This window comes from Solenopsis invicta, chromosome 10, assembly GCF_016802725.1.
Source record: "Solenopsis invicta isolate M01_SB chromosome 10, UNIL_Sinv_3.0, whole genome shotgun sequence".
NCBI classification, from domain to species: Eukaryota; Metazoa; Arthropoda; class Insecta; order Hymenoptera; family Formicidae; genus Solenopsis; species Solenopsis invicta.
The window spans coordinates 450,491-470,293 of NC_052673.1; the positions used below are offsets into that span (position 1 = coordinate 450,491).

Genomic DNA, 19,803 nt, shown 5'->3' on the forward strand with positions numbered 1-19,803 from the left:
CGTTGTGAAATTTTTTATAGCTCATGGCGACACGTTAGCCGTGAGGTGGTGTCTATGGGACCCCGAAAGCGAAATTTTTTTTGATACGCTTTTTGTAATTATTCATTCTTTTGGTACGAGAATTATATGCCTATTTAATGAATTTACATGAATTTTTGATATAATTAAATAATTTCAAAATTATAAGTTTCACAAAATCGAGTTAAAACTATTTTATATTGTTACTATCCTGTATCCATAATAAATTCTTTTGTAATAAGTGAATGGGGATTAAATGAATGGGGATTAGATGAATTAATTCCATCATTTGCAGGTAAATTCTAAAATGAGGCCGACAATCAAATAAAATTGTGACATTATTATTATAGGTTATTATTGTCACGTGTTGTAACTTTGCCGGGTCTGAATAATTATTCTCTTTTATAATTCTTGTGCTAGCCTAAAAAATTGATACTAAGGTTTCTTACATACGTAACTCTTGAATCTATACATGTCAATACTGCCGAGACGTATACATTCTATTTCAAGATAGGAAATGACCCTAAGTGCACGCACCAGTAGCGTGGTTATGCATATTTCTACACTAATGGAATTTAATAAACACTTTAATTGAATTGTATAAATGCAGTATAAAAGATGAAATTTCTAACTAATTTTTTAATTAATTTTATGTTAGTTCTCTTGTTGTTAGTTGATGAGCTAGCGTTAGATAGTGAAGTTATGGAAGATATGTGTGAGTAATAATTTTTTGTAATCCAAGTCTCCTTATTTATAAAATGTTGAAGAGAACAAATATTCTAGTCGAATCATGTAGACCAGTAAATAAATGTTTAACTTATATTAATTACATATTATTTTCTAAACAAGAAATTAATGTCTTCCAACACCGTAATTGTTGTTATTCTTTAGTGTAGTGTCGTTTTATTTTGTAGTAAATGTTTTTCTCAATGTCTGCGTTTTTATGTTAGACACAGACTGTTCTCGAAATGTTTTTGTCATCTTATGCGAGAAAAACATGCATTCAACTTTCATTGAGAACATTTTTCTTTATCTCTTATAGTTTCGACGATACACGCTTCGAAAGAAAAAACCCGATTTTCTTCAAAGGAGTGTTTCACCCCCTTAAAGTGCGTATGGGCACGTATAAAAAAATACGTGTCCTTTATTTTTATCTGTACTACAACATATTAAAAACTCGTTTTAATCTGAGGCGGACACTTCCCTGTGTTTCCTTGTCAGAAACAGAAACGGACTCACTTGACAAACTCAATAAATTTTGGAAATGATATCAAATGCAACATTCGCAACTCGACTCAATTAGAGGTACCTATGGCGCAATTTATACAAAATCGACACGAGATTGATGAAATAGATAAAATTTACTATTTCTGCAAAATTTTGCGTGTTGCAGAGATACTTGCTTGTATATTTGCATGCGTATATAATATTCTGCTTTGTCGCACGAATATAATTAACCATAAACTCGTAGTTTTCTTATATGTATCATTAATAGACTTAATTTTTTTATTATCCGTTTGGACGTGCACTGTTTCGTTTGCAAACAGTGTTTTTCTACTACTGTAACAACGAGTCGAGTCATATGTCATTATGGTCAACTTGCTCATGTCAATTTTATAAATGACACAATAATTAAAATATTTACAACTTCTAAAAGAATCCCTTTAACTGTAGATTATGCACTAAATCACATGTATTCTTTTAAATGCACACATTTCTTAACGTGTTAATATGTACCTTAATATTAAATGTAAATTATAACAAACGATTATAAGTAAATTTCGAATATCAACTGTTACAAAGAAACTGTGAGTTGTAAAGATTTATATAATTTAATTTTTAATTTTGATTGTTTGGTGTTTCACATCCATCATTGTCTTCTTCGCTTTTTTTCCATTGCTGGCTTTATTTTTATTTTTATTTTTTCGACTTTTTACGCGCTGTTTTACTGCCCTTAAAACTTCTTGGACCTCTGCTTTAAATACAGTTTTGTTTAATGGTCCGTCAAAAAGGGGGCAGCTCTGTGCTGCATCTAAAAAAAGAAATATATACGTTATATATATTATGGTCATGTTAACACATGCAGATAAAGACATTATTGCAAGATTAATTCACGGTGTTTTAAGGGAGAACATCACAATGACGGGTTAAAAAATATTGACTTTGGCGTTCAATTATATATGTTATTAATAACTTATGTTGAACGTTTAACATAATACGAATGAAAAGGTTTTACGTTTCATACAATATTTTAAAAAAAAAGTTAAAAAATATTTGTTTATCACGAAGATATGAAACATTAATGAAAAACTTTTTTGTGACGTGCATGGTTGATATCACAATTTCTCAAATACCATTGAATCGATCACTTTCAATTTTTAACAGTATATTTAAGAATAATGTGGCTATCGCTGGATTGTAGCTTATTTTTAAAATACTATATATGTTTTATTAAAATATAGCAGCTATCTAAAATTGATTAATTACGATTTTCAGAAAACTTTATTTGTTTTTAAGTGATAAAATAACAACTTAAAATATTGAAAAAAGTTATGATTGAATAATATAAATGATAAATTTTTAAGTATAGAGGCGAAGAAGGTAATATGACATACATTTTTATTTTATTGAATAACTTTGTTTATAATTAATATTTTCTATTGAAACTTGAACGGTTATACATTCGTCAAAGTATTGTTTGACAGATTCTAGACTCAAAGTAATGAAATATTTATTATTTAGGACGGGATTTATAAAAACCTAATGCACTGCAGAATCGGTAGAAAAAAAAAGTGGTTTTATTATGGTTATCCAAAAAAAATAATTAAAAAAAATTTAATTTAGTTTTAAAGAAACACAGTACTTTGTGACAAAATTATACATGTTTTTAATTTTTTATTGTTTAGAATTTTTCTGATTTAAAATTTTTCTGCGTTCAGAAACTTTAAAAATACTATTCAAAATTTCACTAAAAATATCATTTTATTCCTATTAAACATTAAGCAACAAGAACAAAATTATAATGTTTCTAAACATCGCCTTTTAAAATGACAATTAATTTATCGAAGAAACATTTCGCTATAAAAATTTTGCTTAAAAAACCATATTAATAAAATTCCATGTTATTGTTTTAACTTTGTATAACTCGTAATGTATACAGCCAAATAAAAAGTTAAATAACAAGAAAACATTTGAGTGTACGTATAATACTTTCGTGTGATAATCCACTAGAGTTTAAGAACAATGAGGAAGTGTATGTAATTAAAGGTTAAAAGTGTACCTTGAAAAAGTTTAGAAGTGCTCAAAAGTAAAAATACCTTATAACAATTGCCACAGTTATTTTGCATTGGCATATTAGCATCATTAAAAAACGACGGACTACTAAACGAATAACGCCATAAGCAATTGTTAGAATACGTCACCTAATAACGAAGATAATAGGGGTAGCCATTATATTTTCGACAGTAGCCATAATACTCTCTTCTCCTTTATTGTTAAAAATTAAAACCGATCGGTTTAATGATTTTTGAGAAATTGTGTTATAACCAGACATAAAAAACTAGGCTTTTTTAACTTTTTGTATTTTTGTGATAAATATTTTTTAACTTACTTTTTTTTAATATATTGCATAAAACGTAAACTTTTTATTCGTCTTACGTTAAATCTGTAATGTAAGTTATTAAGTTATTAGCAGAATTGCATGCCAAAGTCAACTATATTTTTTTACCCATCACTGTGGTGTCCCTTTTTAGTATTAATATATCTTACCATACATTATTTTGACGAGTTTGGTATCACCAAATTTTTCGGTCCCGGAACCACCAGGCCATGTAAATTTGCACACAAGCTCGTCTTTCATTGACTCTTTGAAGCACATGTGTACAAAATCGCGTAATTTAGCAGCACCCATACCGCGCAAATGATGGTACTGAAATTAAATAGATGATTACATATTTCTTTTTACTACTATCCAATATAATAATTGAAATAATTAACTGACAACCATTTTAATGATTCCTTATGTTGAATTTATTTTAGGGCTTCGGAGGTGGCCTTCTTCTTAGAAAAGAAACACATATTATTTGTCAAGTAATCAACAATTAATGGACTAATAAGAGTAACAGCGGTTGTTGGTGCATAGAAATAACACATATCATTTATCATCATGTAATAATATTTATATATTTCTAAAAAATGTATTAAAATTATTTTTAAGAAACGCAAAAATTTAATAACTTATAAATAAATAATTTTGATACATTTTTTATAAACATATAAATATTACTACATGATGACAAATAATATATACGAGGTGTGTTCAAAAAGTATCGCGAATTTTGTGTTTTTTCAAAAATTATTTATTTATTCATGAATATCTATTTTGTCCCCTTCAAAGTAATCCCCATGAGATATTATACACTTGTGCCAACGGTTTTTCCAATCTTCGAAGCACTTCAAAAAATCATTTTTTTTTATCTTGTTCAGCTCCTCCTTCGATGCCGTCTTTATCTCGTCAAGCGTAGCGTAACGTCGTCCTTTCATGGGCCTCTTCAGTTTAGGGAACAAGAAAAAGTCACAGGGGGCCAGATCTGGGGAATACGGTGGCTGCGGCATCATTAGTGTGTTGTTTTTGGCCAAAAAGTCGCGCACAAGCAACGATGTGTGAGCAGGGGCGTTATCGTGGTGCAAAAGCCAATTTTTGTTCTTCCACAAATCCGGGCGTTTCTGGCGGATTGCTTCGCGCAAATTGCGCATAACTTGCAGGTAATATTCCTTATTGACCGTTCTACCCTGTGGCAAGAACTCATGATGCACCACGCCCCTGCAATCGAAGAAAACTGTCAGCAAAACTTTCACATTCGACCAAACTTGGCGCGCTTTTTTCGGTCTTGGTTCGTGCGGCAGCTTCCATTGAGATGATTGAGCTTTGGTTTCCACGTCATAACCATAAACCCACGATTCGTCACCAGTTATGACCCTCTGGAGCAAATTTGGGTCGTCGCGGACAGAGTCCAACATCTCATTAGCAATGTTCATGCGATGCTGTTTTTGGTCGCAATTGAGCAATTTTGGAGAATTTCGCGGCGACCCGTCTCATGCCCAAATCATTGATAAAAATCGAATGGCACGAGCCAATCGATATGTTTAGGTCCTCAGCAACTTCTCTAACGGTGATTCGACGATTGGCCAATACCATTTTCTCCACTTCATTAATTTTTTCGTCTGTTGTTGAAGTGCTCGGGCGTCCGGCACGCTCTTCGTCGTTCACATCTTCTCGGCCTTCTGAGAACATTTTGTACCACCGATAAACGTTGCTTCGGTCCAAGGTAGCTTCTCCGTATGCCACAGTCAACATTCGGAATGCATCCGCGCACTTAATTTCGTTTTTCACACAAAATTTGATACAGGTTCTTTGATCCATTTTTTTGAATAGGTAAAAATCGAAGACGATCCAAAACACGTGCAAGCAAAGCAGCTGTCAACAATTAAGTGAACATTCAAAATGGCCGAGCTTGTCGGCATAAGTGAGAGACATGAGTACCAACATAACGCCACAAAAAGATCGAAATTCGAATATACGTAACCCGCGAAAATTCAAAATTCGCGATACTTTTTGAACACACCTCGTATTATATTTTTTTGTTAAAAGCAGTTATTTTCTGAAAAAGTAGTATACTATATTTTCAGAAAATAACTGCTTTTGACAGTTCAATGAAAGTCACTTATATATAGATCGACCAAGTTACAGAGTAAACCCCTAAAGTAATTAACTTAAATTATACATTTACGCACATTGCATGGATTTGTAATGGTACTCACTAATTTGTCATATTGGTTATTCTTTGAATTATCATTTTCGAACTCATGAAATTGTTCAATTGTCTGTAATGGAAAGCCCTCCAACGCTTGATAAAATGTACGTGCAACTTCCACTTTATTATCTTTCAATCGCTTAACCATTTTAACTAATTCTTTATTTGATTTCATCACCTTCTTCAGACATTTTACAGTATTATCTTCGAAATTCCTACAAATTAAAGTATTAATATACAAGTAGAGGCGAAGAGGATAGTATGCTATTAATTTTTGGTGAACTGAATGCGTTTAGATCTGTCAACCATTCTCAACAACAAATCTTCCACCTCAGGAGACAGATTTTACGACATGTTCCGGTTAACATTTGCTATTCATTTTTCGATATACAGAAGGCCACGTTTCAATCTCATTTAAAACAAGAACACGATAGGTTAGATAGGAAATTAAATTGGCTGATACATAAGAATAATAAACACTTACTAAGAAAAATAAAACCAATAAGCTATTGTTATTCGTTCACTGATAGGAATAGGAACGACCCAAAATTTACGATACAAACAACGAACACATCCTCTTAGTCGCAGAAGGAGAAAGTGACCGTGAATCCGGGAGACTTTATTGATAAATTGAATGGCTCCTCACTCTCAAATATCAGAGAAAAATGGCTAGTGAATTTATCGTCCACCACTGTTCCAGAGGAGGTACAATTGCTATTGCAACTCGGGGAAAATTTTTCCATGCCAGTTTGCGATAGGAAAAATGCAATATTTGAACATATCAAAAATATTGAAAATAATTTGTTCAAGTTAAACCCGGATCAACGTCTACATATCAGAAATCTAGCCATTCCACTCATCAACAACATTTTTTCCCTACCGCAGCAAAACAGTGAAATTGTTAACGCTTTTAATTATTTGATAAAAACTACAAAAAAGTTCCTCAGAGATAATCCGGATATAATGATCACAAAAGCCGATAAGGGCAACATCACCGTGTTCATGGACAAAGAAAATTACATGGCTAAAACGCTACTAATGTTACGTGATCAAAATACTTACTCTAATATAAAAAAAGATCCAACTAGCACATTAACAAAGGGCGCTCGTGAATTGTTGACGAGGTGGAAGAACAAAAAATACATCACATAGTCTACTTTCAAGAGGGTGTATTGCAGTGATGGCATTCTCCCGAGGGCGTACGGACTCCCAAAGGTTCACAAACCTGGTGTGCCTCTTACAAGGGCACCACACATAACCCGGGTCACCGATTTTGATGAAACTTTACAGTTATGTAGTATTAGTATAGAAATACTAAATGCTAAACGGAGACGATGCACTACTCAACCGTTGACGTGAAATCGTTGTTTGAATTTCACCATATAGCTTTAATACCGTAACATTGAAGGAGTTTGGCAAGTAGCAGCGTGGTGTGGCGGACAGCGCGAGCGCCTATAGTTTTGCAGGTCGCGGCCGTCGCGGGTTCGAGTCCACAATTTTTTTTTTTTTTTTTTTTACCCAGTACTCTTATTGTTACAATATACATATATATATATATATATAATAAAATATATAATAAATAATACACAGATATAGATATAATAATACGCAAAAAATCTTCTCTGCATTCGCCGTCTCAACTTTTTTCGGGCGTTTTATCTTCCTACCACTAACTTTGGAAATTGTATCTTCTTTCTTCTTCTTTAATGGCTTCATTTTTTAATCTTCTCTTTATTTTCTCTATTTTCTATCTAGAAGTTATTCAGTAAATAAATTTATAGTAACTTGTAATTTGTTTGCATAAAAAAAAAAATTGTGAACCCTTTCTTTTACAGTAATGCTGCCGTTTATTTGTATGGATCAGAGTTAGGCATTATTCGTCATTTTTCGAATAAATTTTATTTAGATAATTATTTAAATAAAATTTTATACGTTATTTGCATTATTCTTTATTTGTCTTATTCGTTATTCGCATTATTTATTTATTACTGTTGAGGTATTATTAATGGTGTAAGTAAGGATACGCAGATCCATACATTTTCAATGACGTTGTTTTTTTGTCCTTCTACGCCGTTCCACTTAGGCATTCTATACATTTTGGCTTTGACGTCGAGTATGTTGATTGCTTCTACAGTATTAGATAAATTAGAGCAGTGATAAACTCCTACAACATCCGAAGTAACGCCAACGTTATAAAAATTTGCGCGTGTACCAAATTTCTTGACCATGAACAAAGTTTCACCTTCAATTTGGACAATATTACTTATTATGCAGATTTCAAAATTTTTGAGGAGACAGCAATTGTCACGTTCGTTTATAGAAAATGTTATTTTTCCTACTTGTAACTTCTTAAATTGTTGACAATGATGAAGAGGAATATTTTCTGCTACAGGAAATGCCTTCTGCATGATTTTTTGTACCATAAATTTGAATAATATTGTCGGTGTGTGCAACAACAAAGTCATTTAATTCTTGCATTCTTTTATAAAATTCTTGCAATCTGAGATGCGGTTTTCTAATATATTTTCTAAATTGAGGCATATTATTCTCATAAGTAAATGCGCTGAATGATTCCAAAAATCCTAATTTCTTAACATCAGCTACAATGTGTAACAGGCCGTGCACGTTATAGGAAATATATTGTTTGCCGTACAAATGCTCACACATGGTTACATATGTTTCTAAAGTTTCTTGGCAGAAAATGTATATACCATCGGTTACATTATGACAGCTGAGGATGCGTATCACGCAATGAAGCAAAATAAAATGCATGTGATATTCTTCAACAAGAACATTTTCCAGAATGGCTGGGAAGTATATAATAAAAATTGACTAAATTCCGTGCCTTTGAAATGATGGAACATACTTAGTTTGTTTGAGCGGCGATTAAAATTGGTAGGGCAATGTAATTTTAGAGTCATCATTCTCGAATCTAGGATGTTCAATTGTCTCCGATTCAGCTTCTGACGTCCATATTTTCCCTGAATGAGGGCATGAAGCGATTTTTTCACATTTCCTAAATATATTAGATGTAAAGGTTCAAAAGAAACCTGCGTGACAAGTCCTAGTATCGAATGTAATGGACTTGGGCCTTTATGATGATCTTCGTCAACCATGTTAATGTACCCTTCATCTGTTTTTAGAGAATGATGAATGCCTGGAAAAACCATTATTCCACGATAGCCTATTTCTTCGCAACGATGGCCTTCGATTTTACATTTGGAGCAAGCATTTGGTGACGTGTAACTATAATGATTTAAAACCATGGCTCTTGCAGGTGCGTCAGCAATAAAACACCGAACATGTAGTGGTAACCGTCGATTATGTAGAACGATTCCACCTTCTGCTCGGATAGCCACAATTTCTTCGACAAATTTTTCAAAAAAATCAAATGGATTAGATGGTTTTTGTTGGCCTTTAAATACTCCGGCTATCATGGGCCTTTGGTCAGTGCAATTAATAATTCGAAATTGGATGGGCCAAAATTGACAAGTACTACTATTATTTGCTTGTGCCTCATCAGTGCTAAAATCTATTTCTATATTCTCTGGCAACATTTCGGCAGGAAGGTTTCCTAATTTTTTTTAAGTGTACACTTTAATCCTATATGCAGGTATTCTCCTCCAGGTATTTGTTGGACATGTACAGAAGCAGAAGCAGTGGGAGTTTGTAACAAAGTTCTCACATCTTTTGGTAAAAAATCCAAGTTAAATGGGTGCTCGCGTAACGTTTTCAGTAGTACATTACCTTGTTTATGTTTAATATTTGCCGCTAAAAAAGCATTTTTTAATGCCCTCTTTCTCAAATCATGTGGGTTTTCTGGTATACAATTGTCTTCTTTTTCCGAAGACCTAGATGAATTATTTTCTTCATTTATATTAAATTCTTCAATATTACCGCCCTCTACTTCTTGATTATTTTCAATAATGTTTCCTTCTTCCTCTTCATTGTCTTCGTTGCTTTCCACTTCTTCACCTCTATTAGAATACTGTTCTTCTTCACCAGTGTTTTCTTCATTATTTTGGTCATTATCTTCACTGACAATTGAAGCAAGATATGGTGCCTGAATTCGTAATAATTCATCGTTCTCTGATACTTCATCTGATGTAGACCCATCCAGTTCCTGTGTTTGAAAGTTTCTTAGGGAATCTTGAATTGAAGATAACCTCCTTCTTTTTTGTCTTGCACTGAGATTATCAAATCTTTTGCTTTTTGAGACCATTTTCTTTGCAAGTTTTATCTATTTTGGATACATACAGTCATGAAAGTAAAGAATACAGGAAAAAACTTTTTATGTATAACTATATATAATCATACAAAGTGTTCCAAAACTTACGATATTTTAATGGCCAATTCTTTGGAAGTTTTTTTATCTTTTATTTTTTAATGAAATTGATTTTATTTATACTGACACCCAAATTTTTATTTATTTGACGTTATTGATATTATTTAATTTTTTTTTTATTTAATTTTTATCATGAAAATAATTACTGTACACATTGCACAAGCCTAGATTAAAAATGATTTGATAAAATTGATGGTTTAAAAAATATGATATGCCTTGAATCCGAGATATTGGAGATTATCATTTTGAGAAATTTTTCTTTTTTTTTTACATTTATAGCTAAAACTACAATATTTATACAATTCTTGTAGACACAAATTTTTTAAGATTTTTCCCGTACTTTTAGAGAAAATGGCAAACTATTTTACTTTTTAATAGCATAAAAAAATGTTTTTTAATAATAATGTTTTACAAAATAATTGTTTTAAAAAAACTACGAATTCAAATAAATAATTAAAATTATGTATGAATATAATAATTCCATGAAAAAAATAATTTGACGAATTAAAATTTTGTCGCAACATAATAATAATTAAAAATATATAAAACAGAAAAAGCTTTAAAGAAGTAAATCAAACAATGTAAAAATGCCATAAGAGCCAACACAGGATGTTCGTGTAATAATTAATTGTGGTAATAATAATTCCATAAATTAAAATTATGTATCGACATAAAAATAATTAGATATTTTAGTAATTAGATAATTAGTAATTCTACGATTAAACATTATACAAACATGATTTTAATTATTTATTTAAACTCATGATACTTTTGAGACAATTATGTTTTAAAACATTTATATTAGAAAACATAGCTTTTATGCTATTAATAAGTAAAATAGTAATCTGATCTCGTCATAAATTTCATAAACTCAATCTTGGCCTACCTTTTCTTTTCCATCGTGATCTTGCCGGGTGGTACGAGAATTCTTTACTCACTTGCATGGTTATACATTAATTATATTCCTCCAACTTTTGGTCCCGTTTTCGAAACATCTAACTTTTTTTGACAGTCCGCAAGACGAGCACAGAAACAACAATTTTACTACAGCTAAAATTATTTTGTGTTCTGTATCTAGCTAAAAATTTAGCTAGATACAGATCACAAAATACCCAGAATACAATTTGTGAGTTCACGTTATTCGGACGACGTGATAATTACGCTGTGCGTGCAAAAGTGCATCACAGTGCCCTCACAATGTGATGGGCACACGCATGTACGCGTAAAAGGTCGCATGTTGCAATCACGCGTGATGGGAACATTTCACGGTGTGACCCAATCAGCACACAATATTTTTTTAATGTTTTTTTAATATTAATTTTTCATTGTACAATTCATTATAACAAAAATATTTATAAATATTTATTAAATATTTAACATTAATTAAATATTTAAAATAATGATTTTGGAAAATATTTATTTAATGTTCATTTAACGTTTATTTTATGTTTATTTAATATTTATTTCACATTAATTTTTCATTTAAAAAAACATTTTTTAAAAACATTAATTTAACATTTATTCAACTTTAATATTTATTTCACATTAATTTTTTATTTGAAAAGTCATTTTTTAAAATAATTAATTTAACATTTATTTAACATTAATTTAATATTTATTTTACATTAATTTTTCAACAATTTCAAAAACATTAATTTAACATTTATTAAATATTAATTTAATATAAATTTAATATTGATTTTTTTTATGATCATTTTTTAAACGTTTATTTAATATTGTTTAAGTATTTATTTTTCATGAATTATTTAATTAAAAAAATAATTTTAGTAAGCATTTTTTAAATGTTTATTTAATATTTATTTAATGTTTATTTAATATTAATTATTTTATTTATTTTTCGTCTCTATAAAATCGTTTATTTATTATTTATTTAACATTTAAGCTATTTATTTGTTAATTATTATTGATTTTAAAATTTGTTTAAAAAATATTTTAATGACATCTATGAAAATCAGTAAAAAATTAACTTAATTATATATATATATATATATATATATATATATATATAAATAATATACTTTAATTATATATATATTTCGTTTTTTCGATAACATCTATTGACTTGATTTATCACTGATGTACATGTATTAGCACAAAGTGTTTATAGATCACCACGAGGAATCAATTCGTAGTGATCACAGAGATCAAGTAACGTTCACCGGAATCGCAACTTGGGTGACCACGTGGAATTTCAGAAAAAAAATTCTTAAAAAAATTTCAATATTGAAAAAAAATTTGTTTAATGTAAAAAGAAATAAATTTTAAGGTTTAAAAAAATTTTTTTATCGCAAAAGTTTTTAAAATGTTTTTAAAAACATTTTTTTAATATTGTATGTTGATTGGGACGTGAAAAAAATGGTTAGAATTTTTGAGTACCGTATGCATGCATGCGAGCAATATGAGTTTCATTTGGAGAATGCATTTGAGACTTATATCGCTCGCACGCATGCGACTGATATGATTCTCATATGATGACGCATCTGTCGGATACCGTGAGCTCACACCGTGCGGATAATTCGCACGGCATGCGCGCATTTTGTTACCTGGGTAATTTTATGTTGGACCATCAAAATAATTATGGACGTCCGAGCGTGATAATGTTGGTGTAAACAGTTTTGGCATTCCAGCAATCAAGTTAAACGTCCGATACAATTTTTTAAATGGTTTAACATAATTATTTTCCGATCTGTATTATAGCAAAGTTGTCCTTAAAGTGCGCGATTCAGAAAGTCACGGTAAAACAATTTTGTATTTAATTTAATACATTTTATATATGACTATTTAGGAAGTAACACAAATATTGTGTAATATATTAAAATATATGTGTATATATATATATATATATATATATATAACATCGACATAATTTGGAAACAAATTATGAAAGCATTTTCTTCATTAAAATTAATATTATAATATATGTACATTAGCATATTTTATTTGTTTTAAACTTATTTTTTATGTTATTTATTTATTCGTGAATTATGTTATTTTAACAATGAAAAGTGTTTAATATCAATTTAACATAAAATATATTTAAATAACATAGTACATAATCATATTATACAATTAAAATCGAGAAAGACCCATGGACGATTATAATAAAATCTTCGTGCTGAAATAACGTTTTAATGTGAACATATATACATTTTTTTTACGTATATATAAATACGTAAAAAAATGGAATGGGTTGCGGACATGTCCACGGATTATATACGTTTATCTCATACGTTTTTATACCGTAAAATATGTATGATTATAATGGTTATTATACGTATCTTATACTGATCTGTGTTTATTGGGTTGTTAATAAATCTAAGTATATGAAGAAATGAATTTATTCTATAAATTGAATAATAATTTAATCTTCCATTTCATAGTTTATTAAACAAGTAATTAAAAAGTTTGTAAAACTTAAATCATCTTGATTTGTTAATTTTGTATTGTAATATCTTTTCGAAAATTAAGTAAAATACGCCAACGCTGATGTGTAGTCTATGTCATTAAATCGTGAGCGTCGAACCAACGGCAAAAATAATCCGCCAATAATCTTTTTTCGTCGACCTTCGGAATAATTTAAAAGTGATTATCGCTTTCCGTAAGAGCGAGAAGGACCAAAGATGACCCATGGACCCACTGACTCATATAGAAAGTGAAAGCAATTTTAGCAAAAGACAGAAACAATTTAAGGTAAAGAGCATTTCAAGTCATTTTCATTTTGTGTAGGATGTGTTACATAATTATATAATGGTGTATATTTGATTATACACTAAGGAAAAAATGTAACATTAATACAATTGGGGAATGCTCTTTTACAAATAATAATACAAATAGGGACGGAGATAAAATGTAATAAATAAGTTTAAAAAATTGTTCTAAGAGACCTGTCTTAAATCATTTGACAAACTGCTTAAGGTTGTAAAATATTGCACTATTAACAAAACTGAAAGATGTTGTAAATTTAAATAATTTTGTTGCAATTTATTGCAATTGTTATTAAAATATAATAGTTGTTGACTTAAAAATCTATCACATTTAACAGAACTTTGCGTAATAAGTTGTAATAAGTATTTAAAGCATGTATGTAAACTAGCATAATAATATAATAACAAAATAATAATAATCTATAGCAATATTTAACTTAATTTGTAGGTCTATAAATGTTTTTGTAGAGCATTTATTACAATAGCTTATAGAACAAAATTTTACAAAGAAATTATTATGTAAAACTATTGTAATAAATAAAATATTGATTGCTACAAATTGTAAAATTACTAAACAAAATGAACAGTAATAATCATCTGGCATTTTATATGTATTATATTATTTACATTTAATTGTAGGGAATATTTTTATAATTTGTACTATGGAATGTGTAACGCTCATAGAAATTTAGCACTAGTATTGGCCAATTAATTACTTATTTTGAATATCAGAAGCAATGCTTTTAATACTTAAAATAAATAATTAATTGGTCAGTACTAAATTTCTCTAAAGGGAAGAAGTAGTAAAAAACATATTTATTAATGAATTAAATATATTTACACATAAATGCCTACGCAAAAGTTTTACACATTACAAATTTTAATAAGATAACCCTGATATATAAGTAAAGAAACAATTTGTATAAATACAAAATATAAAATAAACATACAAAATTGCGCATAACAGACTAGGACTACATATTAAAATATAGATAGATCCTTATCAGGGTATTGATTATTAAATAATATAATTTTAAAATCTAACAACTTAATTCTTTAGCATTACAAAAAAGTAATGAATTGATATTTTCGATGTAACGGTAACGGTAACGCGTTACTTTACGAAATCAGTAACGAGTAATGGTAACGAGTTACTTTTTACAAAACGTTCCTTTGTAAAAGTCGGGATGGGTATTAATGTTAACGGACGTTCATTATATTATAGTAAAATTTCCCCTTCTCGAAATATTATAAAGAATTCAAAATATTATAAAGAATTTTTTGCAAAAAATAAAATGCTTGTTTTAACGTTTCATGCTTACTTTTATCATTTATAAACTCGATCAGAATCTTTATTAGAATTAACATTGATTAATAAAACTCAACAGTCACTTTTGATCATGTAATTTATTTCGACACTAAAATAAATTATGGACATCGAGCATCAATATAAAAAGTCTATATCATTTAATTTATTTTAAGAAGATCCATAATATGTATAAATTATGCTTCCACACGCGAGATATAATAATAATACGAATAGAACTCAATGTAAAAGTTTTGACAAACATGGTTTTAACGTAAATATAAAATATTTTTATTGTATATTATAAGTTTAATATCTGACTTTGATATTATTTAATGTAAAAAAACGTAAATTTTTAAAATATTTTAAATTGAAACACAATTTTCTATTAAAGGACCCACAGGACTATCGTATTATCCAATTTCACAAATCTTTTCTATCAATGACTTTAAGCATGATCTAATAATGAATTTTACATTGAATAGATTTCACTTCAAGAGTAATAAGTGTGTAAAACAAAATTTTTGATAACATTTGGCATCGAATCACGAAAACAAATGCAATGTTCAATGGTAAAAATCGAATTCCGCGAAATCGATGCGAGCTACCTAGGCGACCAAATTTTTTTTTGCTGCTTCTTCTATTAAAGGAGGAAGAGAGAGAGAGAGAGAGAGAGAAAACTGGAACCGGATTCGTTACGCAATTCGTGATGCGTGAGTCCAGTGGCTATGTAATTAAATGTCAAGGTCCCTTTTCTCTGTTATTCACATTGAATTTTATTCGTATTATTATTAGATCTCGCATGTGGAAGCACAATTTATACATATTACGGATTTTCTTAAAATAAATTTAATTTTTAACAAAATCAACATGAAAATCAAGAAGTTGATCAGTAAATTAAATGAATGTACATAAATCTTTTCCATAACAATAACTGTATTACGTCCATTTGGTATTAAATCTCGCACATTGTTGACGCCAAATTAATTCACCTAGAAACAACGCATGTATTAAGTTAGAAAAAAAAAAATATATATATATTTTTCTAACTTAATATTTAAAGATTTATGCATACATATATAAAGCTAAAGTTATTAAAAGATTTATGTATACATATATAAAGCTAAAGATTACACTGAAATAATCATTTTTTACCTCCATGGAGAATGTAATATTTTCAATGCTGTCGCACAAGCAATGGGTGCAAACATAATTGGAATAAATAAATCACTTGTCATAAGTTCGGTGGTGCAACGAATATTTTATCCTCTATGTGACAGGATCTGGCTTCCCTTCTTCCAAAGACATTTTCGTGAGTAAGGTAGCTTTCCCTTCTTCTAATAAACCAGTCTTCATATCCTTTTAAGAAATAATGCAATAGATAAATATTATAATAAAATATAAAGAGCCGCATACTTTAAAATAATATTACCTTCAATAGTTCCAGCTTTTCTCAACTGGTGGTCTGTCTGGCCAAGAATTCGCCAATAAATCAAGAATTTGAATATCAAATTCATTCTTCATCACTTTACCATCCATCTGTTTCAAAATGTTGCGTGCTTGTTGCATCAATGGACCAGAAAGTGATACCTATGCAAATAATAAATTGTATATTTATTACAAAATTTTTCTTACGTCTTACGTAATTAAACTAAAATCTTATTTACCTTTCTTTCAATGTCATCCTTGTATCTTCTACTTCTTCTAAAAATAAGAAAAAGTTAGCTTTAATTAATAAATAACACATTTTCCGTATCGACTTTGGTCTAATTGAGCTTTATAAATTCGTTGTTACAACAACGATGATCTGAGATGCTTAGATGTAGTTAAATAAATTATAATTATAACTGTAACAAATATTTAAAATTTTAATTTTTTATATTTATTGTAGTTATAATTTATTTAACTACATCTAAGCATCTCAGCTCATCGTTGCTGTAATGACGAATATATAAAGCTCAATTAGACCAAAGCCGATCCTATACGAAAAATGTGCGAATATTTTTTTATAAACTCTATTTGAAAAATATTTGCGAGTATACTTATCTTATATTTCCTCCAAGGTGCCCAAATTTTCTTTGTGACACCTTGTATATCAACGTTTGACATTTCGCGCTAACCTCCACAACTGCAGTCGTTCTCATCTCTCGTTATAGTTGCGCGTTCAGAAATGCATCTAAAAAAAGTGTCGCAACTATAATGAAAGCGACTGTACAGTCGTGTTCATTATAGTTGCGACACTTTTTCTTAGATGCGTCTCTGAACACACAACTATAACAAGAGCTGAGAACATGATTGGTTCTTACTTGTGGATCCAACCAATTACGTTCGCCACTCGATGAGCAAAACTACATTCCAAAAACCATCGAAGAAAAAGTGTCGCAACTATAATGAAAACGACTGTACGTATGAAACTAAACAAAATACTAAAATTTCAGCTAAATCGGTGAGTAAGATCGTCTCCTTCAGTATTACCTAAAATTGTTATACTTAAGGCTACTTAAAGGCTATAAAGGTTGGTTTATGCAGGACATAACCACTAACTTATGCCGTAATTTGTAAGAAATTGACCAATCATAGTCGATTATTCTTCTATAAATTAATTATGATTGGTCAATTTTTTATAGATTCCGGCATAAGTTAGCGGTTACGGCCTGCATAAACCAACCTTTATAACCTTAAAGGCTATAACACACACCTTCCATAGCCGTACCATAAAACGTACCGTAAGAATTATCCAATCACAGTTGAGAATTAAGAAATAAGAATCTGAATTCTCGACTGTGATTGGATAATTCTTACGGTACATCTTATGGTTACGGTTATGGAAGGTATGTGTTATAGCCTAAAGATTGGTTCATGCAGGCCATAACCGCTAACTTATGCCGAAATCTATAAGAAATTGATCAATCATAATCAATTTATACAAGAATAATCAACTATGATTGGTCAATTTCTTACAGATTCCGGCATAAGTGAGCAGTTACGGCCAGCATAAACCAACCTTAAAGGTTGGTTTATCCAAACCGTAATCACTAACTTATGCCGGAATCTATAGGAAATTGACCAATCATAATCAATTTATACAAAAATAATCAACTATGATTGGTCAATTTCTTACAGATTCCGGCATAAGTTAGCGGTTACGGCCTGCATAAACCAACCTTTAAGGGCCTTGCACATGAAATGTATAACATAACATAAGCACAACATAAGACCGATGGGCCAATGGCCTAGTTTACATCGAGCACTTGATACGCGTACTAACTCGTAACTTTCTATTAATTTATCTTATTGTCGACAATGCGTGTATACATAATACATATATTTAATTATCTTGATTCATATTGTACCAACTTAATATACTATTTTTTAAATTTATTGCCGAAATTAAGATAATTTAATAGAAAATTACTAGTTAAGCCTGCCGCAGACGATACGTTTTTTCTTACGAGATTGCTTACGTGCTCCTACGTGCCCTTACTGGCAGTCTTACGTGCTCCCGTACTGGAAATGGGTAGCTTACGGGCTACGCTACTGGCTCGCGTACTGGATTTTTGTAATAGATCATGTCCTATTTTTCTTACGTGATTCTGTACTGGTTTATTGTGAAAGCCAATCAGGACGCAGTCTTATAGGTTATACTGGGTTATACCAGGTTATACTGTCGAAGTGTTGTCAAAGTTCAAACGTGAATTCACTTCGCAAACATAACATCGTGCAGAAATGAAAAGACTTCAAAATAGTCCAAAGAAAGTATTTTATGTTTAATAGAGGCCTACTAATAAGATCCATGTTTATATGCGATAAACACACCAAATTACCGTAATAAACACAGTAAAAGTGAGGCATTGAAGAATGTATTGACTGTCGACTCCATAAACGTCGGCGATATTTATTTCGTTGTCGCAATTTTTCAATAATTAAAAATAATGCAATTTTACGACAATGTACAACTGTTGCAATAATTTCATCCATCTCATCTATCTCATCCATATTTAAGCGTGCCACTTCTATGAAACAAATTTCAGTTGCTTAGCCCGTACGAAAACTCGCACCGGGTGAAGCCACGGCCAGTAGCACTGCCAGTACCATTGCCCGTACAGTAGCAAGTAAGAAAATCCAATTAGAAATCCAGTAAGAAAAAACATATCGTCTGCGGCAGGCTTTAGTACGAGTATCAAGTGCTCGGTGTAAACAAGGTCAGAGTTGTCATGTTGATTTATATAAGATTCCCATTGGTCCAGAAGTCTTAAGGTTGGTTTATGCAGGCCATAACCGCTAACTTATATCGTAATCTGTAAGAAATTGACCAATCATAGTTAATAATTCTTCTATAAATCGATTATGATTGGTCAATTTCTTATAGATTCCAGCATAAGTTAGCGGTTACGGCCTGCATAAACCAACCTTTATGCTACGCTTATACTCTGTTATGCATTTCATGTGCGAGGCCCTTTAATCCAACAAATAGGGTCACAAAGGTGATTAAAGCAACCAATCAAAAATCGTCACTACATTTGTCATACTCTTAGGGCCACTTTCACCAACGCCGATTAACTTAATTACTGATTAGTCTATAGGAATTGACCAATC

The 19,803-nt window shown here is 30.3% G+C and overlaps 1 protein-coding gene across 1 annotated transcript; it reads right to left on the bottom strand.

Annotated features, from left to right (window-relative positions):
- Positions 1 to 1,489: 1,489 nt before the first annotated feature.
- LOC120358814 lies at positions 1,490 to 16,415 on the bottom strand. Its single transcript, XM_039454316.1, has 4 exons — positions 16,363 to 16,415; positions 5,839 to 6,046; positions 3,787 to 3,946; positions 1,490 to 2,050 (listed from the first exon to the last, which is right to left on the bottom strand). Exons 2-4 carry the CDS (start codon positions 6,004 to 6,006, stop codon positions 1,851 to 1,853), a joined length of 528 nt encoding a protein of 175 aa, XP_039310250.1. The 5' UTR covers positions 6,007 to 6,046; positions 16,363 to 16,415; the 3' UTR covers positions 1,490 to 1,850.
- Positions 16,416 to 19,803: the final 3,388 nt, after the last annotated feature.